This window comes from Telmatherina bonti (assembly GCF_933228915.1).
Source record: "Telmatherina bonti genome assembly, chromosome: 3".
NCBI lineage: Eukaryota > Metazoa > Chordata > Actinopteri > Atheriniformes > Telmatherinidae > Telmatherina > Telmatherina bonti.
In genome coordinates, this window is record NC_136621.1 from 18887454 (window position 1) to 18904251 (window position 16798).

The window sequence follows — 16798 nt, forward strand, 5'->3', positions numbered from 1 at the left end:
CTGCATTTTCAACAGCCAGTCTCTGGTCTGCAAACGGGTTTAAACGATGTAATTGACAGTTTTTCTAAACAAGGCTTTGGTTTCTTAAGTCCCGCTGTTAAAATAAAAGCAGCTGCTTAACTAAATAAATGCTGCGTTGCAAAACCAACCTGCGAGCTAGCATCTTGTATACACTAGAAAATACCAGAGGGAAAAAAAAAACATTTGGAGCCAAGATCTGCACAAACCCAGTCTGGTGAAGAAATTCCATCATGCAGGTACTTTTTTTTTTTTTTTTTGGAAAAACATTTTATTCGTTTGACTCTTGGTCAGCTTTATACCCACACATCAGCCAAGATGTACACAGAGCCGAGCACACTTAAGAAAAGGAGACTAGAAAAAGATCTCAGCTTCTCATTCATCATTCAAGTAGAGAGACGGGTCCTTAAACGCAGCGCAGCGTAACGTTAATGCCGTCAAGAGATTTCAGTCAGATCACTGCTGTTGCACTTCTGAGATGCGGGACAGTTCTGCGTTTCTCTACACCAGCACCAAGCGCGCGGCAGCAAATCAGATTCTGAGTTACGCCCGGCGCTGCAGATCCCGGAGACGAGCTCGCCTTCTGTTCACCCTTGTGATGATTCGCCAAAAGTCTTAGTTGTGGACTTCCAGTTCCTGGCTCAGCTTCACGCACTCACGACAGGTTGGCGATGTTGGCGAGGAAGCGCTGAGCCCACCACTCCTCCAGATCTATTGGCACAAAGTCTAAAAGGAATGGAAGGAGAGGGAGGTTTAAAGCCTAACCTCGGCTGTCTACTTATGATTTAGTCATAAATGAACAAATGTAATTTCATTTTAAAAAAAGCTGTAATAAAGCAGATGCAAAATATGTGCAGACGGGCTGAAAATGTCAGAACATGCCATCAGAAACAGCAGCAGACCGGTGTGTGTGTGTGTGTGTGTGTGTGTCTGGTCCAGTCCAAGACCAGACACACCAGCCGTGACTGGTTTGTCCAGAACAGACAGGTCCTCATAAACCAAAAGAGTTAAAAATTAAAGTTGACTGTTGCAACAGCTGCCCTCTGGCCGCAGAAAAGACGCAGCACCTGCGATCTGATTAACGTGGCCACAGAAAAACTGATGGTTTGTCCTGCGTCGGGTTTGAACAATCAGTTGTGATTAATAGGAGAGATTACAAGTTCAAAGTGCAGAAGGTGACTGAGCAGGAAAGGGGTCATCTGTCAGGATGCTATAAACTACAGCTAGATTAGATTGTAGGAGGCCGATTTACTTTGATGTCTCATTTGAAGTGTTGCAGTAGAGGTGGTGCAGCTACTTACTCTTCATCACAGCACTGGGGGTCTTCTCTGAGTACTGCACCGGCCCCTGACTGTCAGCTGATTCATCTCTATCTTCCAGTTTCTGTTCCACCTCCTGCCATACTATAAACAACCACACACACACACTTAGGTTTAATTATACAATTAAGGAAAATTTGCTTTAAATATTCAAGATGTCACTAATGAGGAGGGGAAATTTTAAACTGATTAAAAAAAATAAATAAAAAAGAACATTTGAGACGCTCTAATCTCAATTTTCCCCACAAACCTTTAGACACCAAGTCATTTTTAAAAAATAAAGAGCAAACAGAAGCGGACTGGGAGGCTCTTTCTCATGAAGAAACCAAAAACACTGAAGTCTTTACTTGCAACAATCCAAGACCAACACATCTGTTTTGTAAAAATGTAGCTTTTACACGTAACTACCACTGGGATGTGATGGATTAACTTCAAAACAGTAAATGTGGTTTAATTATTGTCAGCTTTTACTGACTGGAAGCAAAACAACCTTCTGAAACACCGAGGACACGTTGAATTCTTGAAGTTTTGCCAAATTACATTGAATCAGTGCCTGGTGACAGTGACTCAGCATTGTTGATAAAAAGAAATATATTTAAAAAAATTCCAATTGTCATACAGTTGGTGCAGCACATGATCCTCTCTGTTGTTTAAAAAAAAAAAAAATTTGGATAAAGATTGTTCCAGAAAAACCCTTTTCAACAAGGCAGAAACCCATGAACACATCCCTCCAACAAAGAGATGGAGAAAAAGAAAAAAAAGCGAATGAAAGTTTGCATCAGTTGTAATGCAGCCGAGGTTGAAATTGGATAAATTTAGGTTCAAACCTGGACATCTGATCTTTCCCTGAAGATCTGACCCGCATCCTCCCCCCTTTCACCAATCCCATGACCCTCACCTTCATATACAAATCTGACGTTTTCCTCATGTGCGGGAGTGAAACCTTCTGCCGGGGTCTGGCTCTTCTGTGTGGCTGTACCGTTGTGGCGCTTCCCGCTGAGACGATTGAACACGATCTTTGGGGGCGGAGAGCTGGAGAGGAAACACACTGTGTTAAGAGAAGCTTGTGGTGCAGGACTGTGCATTTAGAGAGGCTGACTGGTTTGCATTTCAAACCAACTTTGTTTTAGATTACTTCACAGCATGCAGCGATCCTTTTCCAACCTCGGGACATGACGAAGGTTTATTTACATGTGCTAGAAAAAATAATAACTCCAGAGCTTTTACCGCAGGATGCCGCCAGCACCAAGTCATCCGGACAGCCTTTCAGCCAAGCGCATACGGATATCATTACTAACTGTTGTCACTTCTTTACAAATAGAGGTTACATTGTGGACATAGATTTAGGAGGAAAGAGTGCACCTTCTTATAAAGGAACTCATCTTTTTCCTATCAGGGATTAAAATGGAGCCAAATATGACGTCAGATGAACATGTGACACATCGTACTGTGTTGTCATTTATTTGAAAAAGCTAAATCAAATCAAAATGAATAATTGGTGTGTGACAACTACAGAATTGGCACTAGTTCCCGTGCTACATTTTCCCAATCCCAGTCCACTCAGCAGGGGAAGGTTGTGTGGATGTGAAACAAGCCCAAATCATCAGCCCTCCACCTTCAGACCCAACAAGTTTGTAAAAGGCTTTTGTGCTGATATGCTGCATTTAGTATTCTCCAAACATGGTGTTATGGATGATGATCATCTTCTCATCTGCCAAATGATATTACTCCAGATGCTTTTTTCTAACCCAGATACAAATTTGTTTTTAAGAGTAACATTGGCTGTACAACTTTAGTGTGCAGAAGTGTCCAGCTCCGGTGTTTTTGAGGGCCACAATCCTGCAGGTTTTCGACGTATCGACTGTCCACACCTGACTCAAGCAGAGGAGTCATTGTGCAGCTTCATAGGCTGTTGGATCAGTTTGATTTAAGTCAGGTGTGTTGAAGCAGAGGTACATTGAAACCTTACAGGAATGCTGCCGTTGACACTGGACACCCCTTCTTTAAAGAACAAAAGTTTTCTGATACCAAGTCTGATACCAAACTTAAGTTTCCTTTTTTTCTTTTAACAAATAAAGTCTCACTTACTTGAAAATCTAACATACAAACTGAGGCCTGTAGTGTCTGACAGCTTTAGGGGTTTTTGCTTTTTGTGCATTACAAGGCATAACTAAAGACTTTCTCCCAGAAGAATGATGAACTCATCTCGGGACACAGCCTGAAAACCTTGTCAGATTCATCGCTGGTTGAGAGAGGCTCATACTTTCTTTGTTGTCTGTTTCTCGTCATCTAAGCTTGCTCTAATTCTACATAATTTATTCATTATTATTTACCAAACTAGAATTAGGTCACAAGCTGTGTTTAATTCTTCTGTGCCGTTAAAGCCCACTCTAATGCTTTGAATGTTTTATGTAAAGCACAAGTACAAATTTCTTCTACATGTAGCGTGCTTTACAAATGAACCTGCCTTGCCCATGATCAGTTAATCAAGTGTATTAAATCAGCTGCAACTGGCTGCTAATTACCCTCTTAAATCCTTTATATGGATGGACTTAGAATTTAGTTATTTACTAAATATTTTGAATTTTTGTTTAGTTTTTCTTGTACAAATAAATGCTACTACTTTCATATAATCTTCAAGGACTTTAAAAAAAAAAAAAAAAGAAAAAAAAAAGATACTCAAATGCTTAAAATAGACAGTCTGTTTATTTATTTTTGTGTTGTTTTGTCATGCATCTTTACATATAGCCCCAAAAAGAGTCTGTAAGGAATTTGTTACACTTTATACAATTTAACATTTTTTTTCCTCTTTATATTTAGTTGTGGGTGCCCTAAAAACACACACAGCTGCCACTTTATCAGGTATAACCAGGTAGTTACGCAAGACTTGGAAACAGATAGTCATGCCGGTTGTTTTCCCACATTTTCTGTCATTCATCACACTAGTGTCGACCAGCTGTCACTAACCGCAAAACCTGGTTAATTTCTTGATGTTTTCATGCTTTTCTTGACATTTCCGCATCTCCATTAAGGTAAAAGCAGGTCTCCTATCAAAATTAAGAGAAATGTTGAGATTCCAGGTGACTTCTGAGAGTCCAGGTGGCTTTTTTTTTCCCCACACGCACGCCATGTCCGTCAACAACAAATGACACACCCAGCTTAATGTGAAAGTTAGAAAGACACCGCATGAAAAGTTGTGTCCGATAATGGATGCAAGACACGCAGAGGCGTTATGTGATATCGCCCTCTGTGCACGTGCAGTGTATTTTGAACCCGTGCTGCAGAAACCGTAACACATGTAAGAAAAGGAAAAGATGATTGAAACAAATCACTGAAGACAGCTACTTACGTTGCAGTGAGCCAAGACGTCGGTTTAAGTTTTAAGTCGCTGAATTTGCTCTCGACCTGCTGCGTAGGACCTGAGGTGAAATTTAAGAGATAAACATAGTTTTTAAATGCTCCTCAGTTTTCACCATCACGCTTTCTGCAGGCTGATGTAACAACCAGCAAAACTCAGCAGCGTGTTGTTACATCGCATCGCGCTTTTTACCACTCACCTGTCCTCCGTTGTGTAACCAGTTTGCTGGGACCTCTGGTGATTGTGTACATCATGCGATCAGAAACCGCAGAGATCCTATAGAGAGGGTTGTATTAAAGAGCAGGTCCAAACATTGAATGTGTCAGCTGTGGCTTCCAGTCCGCTCCTTCTGACGCAGCTGGTCTTGGTGTGTTGCCCAGGTCAGCTGCTCCAGACTGGGCCTGAAACATGCGGCAGACTCGCTTTGACTTGTTGCCCGCTGTATATTAAGACACACAAAGTGCCTCCAAACCAGCAGGTGTTCGGCTGCGTTCAGCTGACGTCTGTAGCGTGTAATGTAGGTGGCGTGTAGGTCATTCAAGGAGAACGCAGGTCCAAATGTCGGGGACCACGCGCAGAGGAGGCGGGGTGTATACTCGCTATGCCCGGGGTTTGGAGAAAAAAACTGGTGGAAATGTCTTCCTTTTCTGTCAGATCACAAGGACAACGCACACTTTACTTTTAATCAGGACAGAAAGCTGCTCTCACAGGCATTGTCAAGCCATATGTTACAATCCGCATGGTTTCCGGGAAAGGTTTTCAAAATAAAACAGCTCTTACGTCAGCGTTTTCTTGCATCATCCATTCAAGCATGGTGGCTTCTCCACCTTTCACATGATGTAAGAGAGCCACTATCAAATGTGTAAACTCAGCAATTGTATTCATTTGTATACAATTTCAATACTTTTGTGTAGCTTTTTAAGTCTAAATAATTATTAAAAATGGCTCATGGTTTGTACATATTTTTGGGACAATAACTTTTATGTAATTTGTCTCTTTAAAAACCTTAAGTGTGAGTGTCAGGTTCATGAACTTCACAGATGGTGTGTAGGTCTCTGTGTGGTTGCAATCTTTACCCTGAACTCTTTTTCTCCCTTTCCCTTAAACTGTGTCAAGTTCTTGCTATAACCATAAACTTGATTGATAATAGGATACTGTTAAGAACATTATTAAATGAACCAGCAATATCTCAGATATTATCAAGCAAAATGTAGGACATACATTGAACACCACCAGTCTACCTTGGGGTCTCTTTATTAGTTTTTTTTTGTTTATTATTATTATTATTACGTAAAGAAATTGGAGAACCTAGAAAGAACCCAGCATGGGACAACTTGCAAACTTAACAAAGGTTAAGTGAAAGAAGAAAAAAAAATCTATTTCTTTATCCAACTCTTTCATCTTCTACAACGTTTTACATCTTTAAATGTGTGTGTTTTCGGAGATCTGAATATAAAAACAAGTGTATCCAGGTCGGCTCCTCAAGATCTATGATCATGCAGCTTTTAGATGAAACACTTTTCTAACACACTTGAATCAAATAAATAGCTCTTTACCAAAGCTGAACATGTGCGTGAGGGAATTCAGGCCTTTTAGTTTGAAAGTTGACGCACCTTCGTTTCCGGTCACATTGTTTCTGTTTACGTCTGGTCGGACTGCTAAATAACGACCCGCCCCCCTGTGACGTAACCGAACGCCCCTCTGACGGAGTTTTCACCTTTCACCCATTAAACCACTTTATTTAAAAGAAGCCATTCATTAGAAAACTCAAATTTAAGGCTTATTTTTCTGTTTTCTGTTGGCTTGTTTAATGACAATGGTTCATGTAATACCAGTTAAAAGAATAAAACATTTTTATTTTTATCCTCAGATTTTGATCATCCATTATTTTCCACATGGACTTCAAGTTGTATCCCGTGATAAAACCTGAGATTCTGAAGTCTATAGCACAGTTGGCTTCAGGTGTGAACCCAGTCAGTGTTTACCTGCTGAAGATCAGCCGGGACAAGTAGCAGCTCAGACAGGCTTATCCGGATGACATCCAATACTACGCCTCCCATTCAATTTGTACTATCTGGGTTGCTCATCTGAGTCTGTAGGCCAAGAGACTAATCATCAACAGTCTAGGCCTAGATGACACAAGCTAAAAGGCAAAGATGGAAAACTTCTGGCAGGTACAGCTATCACCTTCCACTTCCCCAGATAAAGACTCTGCTGAAGACATGCTCAGTGTATGTGCTTAGAGTGTGTCCAATATTGTAGCACAAGTAACCACTTAGATGTTTCTTTGTCATGTTGTGCTCAAGTCAACACAAATGTCTTAAGCATGTCTTTGTATTCCTTCAAATAATTGCTCCACTACAAAACAAGTCAAAACTTTGCCTGTCCCAAAATCCACCAAAAACACTTTTTTAAATTAAACATCCAACATTTTATTCATATTCATCCACCATAACCCCCCACCCCCCTCAAAAAAAAAAAAAAAAGAACACAAGAAAAACAGTCAAACATTCATTATACATTTAACTGATTGTCATCTAATGATGCTGATGTTTAGATCAAAGGCATTCAAGCAATTCTTTTACACTTTCTTTTTTTACCCATATATGTAGTTAATTACAGCTGCATTCTATTCAGGTGTCCCAGTTATAATGCCCTCATATCATACTGGTTCACTGGCACAGATCACTTACTCAACACACTGTCGCTGTTATTTACACTCCAACTTCTCCACGACAGGAAAATCTGCTTTCTGATTTATACAAATCGCATTCTGAATTTATATACTACCACTTTTTTGCTGCTTAACCCTTTACTGTTCCTTTGCTCCATTCACACTTCTTTGTGAAAAGATTACAATTCAGCAGCTAAAAGACAGTTCTGTTTTTAGCTGTTCAGCATTTGCTTCTCTGCCTAAGCAAGGTAACAGAAATACTAGGCTAGAAAATGAAAAAGTTAATAAAATCATGAAGACACAAATGTGGAAAATTGAAAATAAAAAAAAACATGAGTATTTTTCTTTTATAATTGTCTATACAAATATTTGCCATAAACATTTTGTCATATATCACATATATATATTTGTTTTTATTATTTTCCCCCCCTTTTTTCAGCAACTAAATACACTGCAGGTACACTGTATTTAATTATTAAAAATCACCTATATGCAGCTTCATTATTATAAATCATCTTTAGGCATTAAAAGACATAAATTGGACATAATTAAAGTAAAATAAAAAAAAACGAAGCAAAACATAAAACTAAAACAATTACAGTCCTGAGTATTTGTATACAGTACGCTTGATACATGGCGAATACCATTTATTGATTATGTTTAAGACTTTATTTATATGTCTATAAATGCAAAGCACTTTTTGGACTTCCTCATTGTTTTACGCATTTATGTGAAAGCAAAACTTATTACTTTGTCATTTATTATAAAGTAAGAAAATGAGTCTGATAAGTTGTAAATGCCTCTGCAGACATGCATGCAGAGCACACCCTGACAGCAATGAAGCTGTGCCAGGAGATAAGAGTCTCATGAAGTAACATTTGCTCTCTTACCTCCTGCCACACACAGATTATTCCCACTGAGTGAAAAGTTTCATTGACTTATCAATTTTATTTCTAATGGGAATGTGTGAACATATTTGCTGGATTTGTGCATTTCTTAGTAATGAGGTTCGCAGTCTTCCACGAGACTGTCTGTGATGTAGTTGGAGTGTAAAAGCTCCTGGTAGTATTCTTTCTCCACTTTAGTGTTGACGGTCCAGGCAACAACTTCCACCCCCCTCTGAGCCCAATACTGCACGTAATCCCTGCAGAAAACACACAGAAAACAGAAAATGTTTGCCTGCTGAGAACACCATGATAACAAGCTGTTCTTTAGACATGGAATGATCTGACAACCAGTTCACGCAGTGGGAACATCTCAGACCTTCTTGTAAAACTGAACAAAACATAAAAGTCCAGATTTTGATGTCTTTAGAAGACATCTTGTGCTTTTAGAGCTCAAAGGAGAAATTTTCTGCACACAGTTTTAAATGATGTGTTGCGCAAACTCACGGTGACACAAAGTTCTTCTGTATCAGGAAGGCTGAGATGCCACAGAGCTTCCACAACACGTGATGGTGCGCCCAGTCCAGCAGGATGTCCATTAGTGTCATCCAATGATGTTTCCATGGCGATGAGAAACGTGGGGCACCGTCTCCAAAACGACTCAGGCTCCACGGCCTGTGGGTCAATGCTGTGACCACTTCAGGGTCACTCTGTCTCATCTGGGATACAAAAACAAAGTGTTGTTGTCCAGCAGCTACAAACAGTAACACACAGCAGGGATGTATGAAACTGCTGCTTTGTTACCAGATCAAATCCAATTTGCTCTCATCTTTCAGACTGGACAAACTATTTCCTGCCGGAACCTTGTGTCTGAATGGAGAAAACATGCATTCAAACATAAAGGATCCACAAAGACAGAGTGAAATGAAAAGAGAAGGAAAAGCACTAAACCCTGGCAGTTCAGTAAATCTGTAATTATATGAGCAAATAGTTACAATCTGTGGTATTTATAACTCATTTTCAAAGACTTCTCGACTGTGTGTGAACATAGTGATTTGGACTTTCAGTTTTTTTTACAGACAGAATGAACCCAAAGTGTTTTAGGTTTAGTCTCATCAACTTCATTTATTTGGTTAAAAAGTGATTAGTTTTGCATTTCAGGTTGGAGGTGCATATCTCCAACAGAATGAAAATAATAAACACAGAGGACACAGCGGTAATTTAGCATTACTAATGAGGTAAACACAAGTGATCTGATCATGAATTGGTACAAAACCAGCATCTATGATGGAGTGAGTCTCTGACAAGCAGATCACCAGTTTATCAGTATTTGTGTGAGACCCGTTTAAAAACAATGCTCCTTCGAAAAGACTGGAAGAGATTTGCAAATATTTTCTTTGGCAATGCAAAACTTAATCAAGTAATCAAAGCATGAATCTCAATTCTAAAAAGGTTGCAAACCCAACCTGGGTTCCTGCAACATGACCTCTGACCCCTTGAGCAGCACTGCATCATAATCACATTAAGTAAGAGATCACTAGAGGAAAGCTTTGTCAGGCATTACAAACATGCACAAAATCACAAAACATCCTCAAAACTATATTGCGCAAACAGAAGCATACTAGCTTGTCTGGACTTGGAAGAAATGGGATCATCACAGTTTAAATAAGCCGTGGTCAGAACAATAAGCACTTCAAAACATGTTTTAGATAAAAATCAATTCCATATGCCCACAACCAAGTGTGACACAGACCATCCAGACCTTTATCAATAATTAGTCCAAAGTTATGCTATGAGGCTGGATGTGTGCTCCTGGCAAAGCTCATTTACACATCAGTCATAATTCATTAAGATTTCAGTGCAACATATTTTGCCTTCAAAACTACATTTTCCAACAAGACCTGATTCTGCCCGCACTACACATGCACGGCTCAGGAAAAAGACTGGAAGGGTGAAGGCCCAGCCCGCCTGCAGTCCGCACCTGCCCCCAACAGAGCATGTGAAGACTTCTTTTTTTTTTAAAATAAAAATGCAGCAACCTTGTACTGTTGCACATTTTAAGTGTATTTGCAGTAATAATGAGAAAAAAGGAAAACTTAAAAGCTTCGCTGCTAAATTGCAGAAGATCTTTAAAGTAGTGTGGGAAAGAATAATAACACTGGAAGAAGCGTAGGATCAGCTGTGCACATTTTTGTTTTAGGAACGTGATGCAGGCCAGAAATGCAAATTACGGATTTAAATTTTATATATATCATATTTATAAAAACGTTTTTCATACTGTCTGCAATTAAATAAAACATAATATAAGAGTCTTTACAATAGAAATGGGATTTCCACACTGTTCCAAACTAACACACACACATCACTGTTAATTGCATTGTTTTTACTGAGCAGTAAGTTTCCTCACCATCTTCATGTAAACTGTAATTTCCCTCTAGTTGTATAAAAAAAAGACAAAAGTATGTGGAATAATGTTGTTAACTTGTATTGGTACAAACTCATTTGACTGTTATGCAAAACAAACCCATCTGAACACACTCAGAATGAGCACACTCTAAGAGCCCTCTTACCCTGTAGATGACTTTGGGTTCGAAGGAGCAGACGATGCTGCTGTTGTACAGTTCTGGATGCTTCTTGTACATGTCTTTAAGAGCTGCGGCTGCCTGGGTGGGAAGGACAAACACAGTTCACAGCATGCGTCAGGCTTCATGTTTGTATTTGTGGCATTCCAGTCCAACCACTTAGCGGTACCTAACAGCTGTGTATGTACAGACACATTGCTGCGGGGCCTCAATTCGGGAACATCAGTGTCTAAAACAACAATCAGCGCAGCAACTTTGCCTTTCTAAATCATCTACAAACGTCCTGAAGATGCAGCCACTCAGCATTTTAATGTGCAGGATAATTCCTACTGCGATTGTTTTGTGTAATCACAATGTATAAGCAATATATGATCCTCATGTTCCAGTCCAAACATCACAATGCCTTTTGCCATTCTGCCTTAAAGCAGATCAATTAAACAGACAAAAAAACTTGAGATCATTAACACTGTTAGTTTTGTTGACAGCACCTCATCTGGGTGACCTTTGACATCAAAGTAGATAGTGAGCTGCAGTTTGATGCATTCCTCCACTGCCTCCTCCAGAGTTGGGATCTTCTCTCCAGCAAACTTGTCCCTAGTGGCAACAGACACAAGCAAGGATCACAGCTGTCCTTCTCTGGGCGAATAAGAATGCAGTCCCTTCCCTGCCCCTGAGATCATGGCTCAGCTGAACTTTTGACAATATAATAAAATTATAAGGGCACCTGTGTGATAACAGCAAAGTTAATAACTGGTGCATGTTAACTTAAAGAGATGTGGTTCAATTTTCTATGGTTGCAGTCGCTCTGCCTTGAATAAACACCTTTTTAACAGTTTTGATAAAAGCCCACTCATGCCTATAAACAAGTATTACAGGACTGCACACAGCCTGTTATCTGATTCTGATTGGCAGGTAAGAGAGTTAACCATGATGACAATCATCTCTCTCAAACAATTTCCTTTAAGTGCACATCAGTAACGTTAATTCACAGCTAATATTGAATTTACTGAATTTTCAGCACCTGCACTTACACACAGTATTATAAAATGATGTAATTTCACTTTCACAGCTACTTTTTCACCATTGTGTCTTGCCCTGGCATTTAATTTTCTATCCAATTTACTGATAATTGGATATTTAAAGAAGTATGATTTTCTTTAAAAGTATATAATCCAGATGTTATCAAGGTGGCAGAAAAGGGATAAAAATGTTGAGCCGTAATTACACTGTAATTAGTCTGCAAATACAAGTGCTACATGCAGATTTATTTATCTGTGTTTATCTGTGAGATCTGCATGCATGGTCTTTGCTTTGCTCTTGTTTCATACCTGAGTCGATGTTTAGCAGCTGCATCCAGTTTACGAAGCTCTGAAAATGCCATCTGGCTGAGTGGTCCTGACCCACTGGTGGTTCGATCCACAGTGTCATCATGCATCAGTATTGGGATGCCATCTGCTGAGAACTCCAGGTCCAACTCAACACCAGTTGCTCCATTCTTATGGGCCTACAGCAGAAAAATGGTTGGTTATTTAAGAAATAAAACAAAAAACAAAACAAAACAAAAAAGCTCAGCCTGGTTTTGATGATATCTCCATATCTCTCTCTCTTTCTCTGTTAACACAACATTATTATTACCGCACATCTTTCCAGCTTTCTCTCACCTCCTGAATGGCTGCTATAGTGTTTTCCGGTGCATCGTGCCCACCGCCACGATGAGCGACCACTGACACCTTGCCGGTGCCCACCACGCGGGCAGCGGGGTGCAGCACCTGCCGGGCTCGACTGGCAGCCACCTGGGGGAACCGGAACATGGCTAAAAAGAGGTAGAGGGAAGCCGTGAGGACGGTTGTCCACATTGGGCTTCGAGTCCCCAACAGGACCACCACGAAGACAAGCGAGTAGAGGGAAACTTCATCCCCAAGCTGAAGCATTGTTGCTCCCCTCCGTGACCCCCTAATGTGTTTGAAAGCAGAGGAAAAGTAGCGCCTAATGTGGAAGGCGCCTTCGTTTGTCAATATGACATGTGTTATTCTGCAAAAATAAATGTATCCAAACGCCTTGTCTTACACATGCTCGACCCTGCTTATTTACAACAGGAGCTACTAAAACATTTATTCCAGGAAAGCGCCTAAATGCTTACCAGACCTTTAACCTTGTTTTGACGGTGCAGATAATAACAATATGTGCCGGATATGACGCTTTGCTCTTCCTTGTCAAATTCATACCATATTAATATACCTACATAATAATTTAGCTTAAGATTAAGTTTCACGAAATCGTTCGCAAATTTATCGAAATTGATCACGGTTAAGGTTTCCACAAGGAACAAACAACAAAACGTAAAAAAAAATAATAAAAAAGATTGTCGCCATTGAGTACTTCCGGGTCATGGAACTGCTACATGTTAGCTTGATGTTAGCTGCCCCACATAAGCTTAGGTCCACTCTTGGGTCTGTCGTTGTGTGTTTTTCTGTTTTTATCTTGTCGTTTATCATGGTGAGCCTCTTTCCCCAATATTAAACTATTTATCTTTAACTGACAACTAAGCAAATAATGAGTAGAAAAACGTGAAGGTGTCTTTATTAGCTAGTACTGTATTATAGTAAACATGTCATGTTTACATGGGGTTTGTTCAGCATTGTTATACTTTCCCATTGACGTCGTCAAATGACTTACTAAAACCATAATTTCTCAGAGCTAGAGCAAAAAAGGGTAAAACGTTTTTGGTAATTAAAACCACTTTTTTTTTTTTTTTTTTTTTTTTTAAGAGGAGATGAAAAAGGATGAAATTATATGATAGCACTGGTGTGTTTCTTAAGGCAAGGACCTTATGAGGCTGTGTCCCATCATCATCATTACAGCATGACAATGTCTGGAAACTAAGCAAAGGCAAAGACAGTTTACTGAACAGCCATGAAACAGTCTCTAAGTGCTTGTTTAGCTGCTGCAGTAAATGGTAGAGTAGACAGAAGAATCTTTGTATATTCGTAGATTCATCTGATTATGTTGTAATAAATAAATGCATTTCTTTTTCAAGGTTTAATTGATGCCTTGCAGAGAGTAACTGATCTAGAAAATGATCCCTGTTGTTGATTTGGTGTGGTTATGTTATTTTGGCTATAAAGGAGTGTGTGTTTATAACTGATGTTGCTTTTCTACAGATCAGGTCAGCACTGCTGCACAGGTCATCCTCCCACATCCTGTCCTGCACCAGAGGATCGTGTCTGCTCACAGCTCGGATACCTCCCCGTTTTCAGCCTCTGTGTCCAGGTCGAAAATCAATCCAACAGAGTTGCCATGGACCCATCACACCTAAACTCACAGCGCTGGTCAGATATTCAGACTTATCCACACTGAAGTACTCGATGATCTACACACTGCCACACATTAAGCTCCTCAGAGCTGTGTCCAGGCTCAAACTGCTCCAGACTGCCATCACTATGGTCATCTTGCCCCCAGTTTATGTCCTCTACTTTCAAGGAAGTGCTTCCTTCTTTGTCGTTGGGTACACTACTGGAATTGCACTGTTTGCTGGCGTCATGCTGTACACTGCCAGTCACTTCTTTAGGAGAGTTGTAGGGATGATGTACCTGGATCCGTCTCAGACCACACTCAAAGTTTCCCACCTCACTTTCTGGGGCAAACGCCACGACATTTACATGCCTGTGTCAGATGTGATGACTGTCTGGGACACGGGGGACTCGGGAAATGAGACAATACTTCAGCTTAAGAGATTTAGCACTCCAGAGACATTGTATTTCTCTACTTACTTTGGAAGAGTAGTGGACAAACCAAGTTTTGAGAAGGTGTTTGGGAACTTAAAGTGATTAATTGTTCTCAAGTAAAAAACAAAAAAAGGAAGAATTTAATATTTTTGACTGTTTGAATTCAATCACAGCAGAATGATACAGATGTGGGTTAGGGTTGTTAGTGAATAAAACAATAATTAAACTAAGATTGTATGTATGAAAATTGTTGCAGATATATTTCTTGAATTAAATATTGTACGTACTGTGAGCTGGGAATGTGTGGTCCAAAAGAAAATGTCATGACTGTTTTTTTTTTTTCTTTCTTGTTTGTTTCTTGTTTTAAGGAATTTTTGGGGCAGTTGTGGGATTACAGTTTTGCTCCCAGGCAAGCACAAAACAAAGTAAAAGTAACATATTACCTTTTAGTTTGAGGAGCAAAACAAATCTGAAGTCTTAGCAAAAAGTCGAAACATTTTAAAGACAGTGGGAGACAAACTTCGTCATATGAAGATGTAAACTAAAGTCTATGAGGAATTTGTTGAAAAAAAAAAAGTAACACTGTCACTGCTGGAGAGGGTTTAAATTTAGGGATCACATAACGAATGTGAGACTATAAAAACTAATGTGAAAAGTGGTGATTGCCTAATGTTCTCACCTGGCAGGCTTTAAAACCGCATTTCCACAAGCGCAGTCATTTCAGACAATGAACCTGATGAAGATTGAAATACTTTTCACTGCCACCAAGCTTGAAGCCATATTACCTGTATTTATTTACTTAATGTACATTTGTCAAGGCAGAACAAAAAGGTATTTAAGCAGTGAAGAAAGACTTCACTCATAACTTACTGATTCAGAGTAGAAGTAGTTTATATAAGCTATTGTGAGACAACAAGCAAGAGCCGAAGAGGTTTGAGTAGGTATAATTAATACAGGACACGCTGGAGAGAGTATATCTCTCAACTGGCCAGGGAACACCTTGAGATCCCTCAATGTTATGTATGTTCCTGCTCTGAAGCCTGCTGAAGACAAGCCATCCATGCAAAAATGCATCCAAAGACTAATATTGTGATAACATATGTAAGTATCATATAAAATAGGCAGGGAAAAAAAGATTCTGCTGTAGAGAACAGCTTCAGATTAATCAAAACAATGTGGACTTTTTATGTTAAGACTCAGGAGCTATGTTTCCATTCGATTCAAATCTGAAGTGGTCTTTAGAAAATCTGCAAAAAGCCCGTGTGACGTGTTTCCATTGACTGACTTGCGTTAGCAGGTGGAAGTAGTGGACATCTATGAGAGGAAAAATAAGAACAGTGTCTTTGACTATTAGAGACATATCTGAGTTTTGTAAGTTTTATGTTAACATATAAAACCAGAATCATCTTTTGGTAAGAACTGTGTGTTTTTTCAGGTTTTGGAAGGTCACATTCTGTGAAACACAAAAAGATGGACAGGCAGTGAACAGCATATCCTTAACACAAAAACACTTTTGTCTTTAGCTTAACCCTTTTCTTTATATTAGACTTGCTAACCTGATAAATTCCTGTTCCATCCGCCAGAGGAGCGTGTGCAAGAGTAAACATTGTTTAGTTAAATAAGTTTTCCCAGTTCATCGAATTTAACTGGAGTCAGTGGCATCAATTATTACTTTAAAACACTGCCATATAATAACTTCATCCATCTACAGTATAGTCCACGTTGCTATGGTTGCAGACACGTTTGCTTTCTTTCTCAGTTTCATTCGATGTAGTGTTCTCTCGCAACCAAAGAAGTTTAATACTGCTGAATCTATTAGCAAATTAGTGGAATTTATCACTAATATTCATAAAACAATGGCTTTCAGTTTTAATGAAGGTAGTTGAAGTATAACAGTTCCCAAAACCTTTTTATGTGTTTGATCAGAGGGTTTACCAACTGTTTCTTTGAAGGAGTTCATACATTAGTCCTACTGCCCGATAAGTGCAAATCTGTTTATGTTTTAAATGTATATGTCTATAACATGTTTGAGTTACTTATCTCTGCTCCAGGACTCATCTTGCTGCTGCTCTGACTCGTCTCTTCAGCCATCTTTGAATTGGATCTAAAGAATCAGCTAAGTAAGAAATCTCCAAAATGCAACAATAGCAGCAATGATCTAACTACATTCTTAGAAACATAGATAAAGAAATAAACGTACCAAACGACAGAGTGTTAATATTTTTTGCCAATTGCTAA

The 16798-nt window shown here is 39.4% G+C and overlaps 3 protein-coding genes across 3 annotated transcripts; 1 reads left to right on the forward strand and 2 right to left on the reverse strand.

The window, feature by feature from the left end:
* Positions 1–292: 292 nt before the first annotated feature.
* mcrip2 (MAPK regulated corepressor interacting protein 2) lies at positions 293–5405 on the reverse strand. Its single transcript, XM_079238248.1, has 5 exons — positions 4895–5405; positions 4687–4756; positions 2236–2369; positions 1320–1421; positions 293–744 (listed from the first exon to the last, which is right to left on the reverse strand). The coding sequence occupies exons 1-5, from the start codon at positions 4947–4949 to the stop codon at positions 674–676; spliced, it is 432 nt and encodes a 143-aa protein (XP_079094374.1). The 5' UTR covers positions 4950–5405; the 3' UTR covers positions 293–673.
* A 2394-nt stretch (positions 5406–7799) lies between these two features.
* On the reverse strand, positions 7800–12766 carry gde1 (glycerophosphodiester phosphodiesterase 1; the record flags this gene model as incomplete). The annotated part of the gene is made up of 6 exons (XM_079265148.1): positions 7800–8513; positions 8761–8972; positions 10824–10916; positions 11324–11429; positions 12164–12339; positions 12497–12766. The coding sequence occupies 6 exons, from the start codon at positions 12764–12766 to the stop codon at positions 8366–8368; spliced, it is 1005 nt and encodes a 334-aa protein (XP_079121274.1). The 3' UTR covers positions 7800–8365.
* A 505-nt stretch (positions 12767–13271) lies between these two features.
* Positions 13272–14662, forward strand: tmem186 (transmembrane protein 186; the record flags this gene model as incomplete). Its single annotated transcript, XM_079264841.1, has 2 exons — positions 13272–13331; positions 13997–14662. The coding sequence occupies exons 1-2, from the start codon at positions 13329–13331 to the stop codon at positions 14660–14662; spliced, it is 669 nt and encodes a 222-aa protein (XP_079120967.1). The 5' UTR covers positions 13272–13328.
* Positions 14663–16798: the final 2136 nt, after the last annotated feature.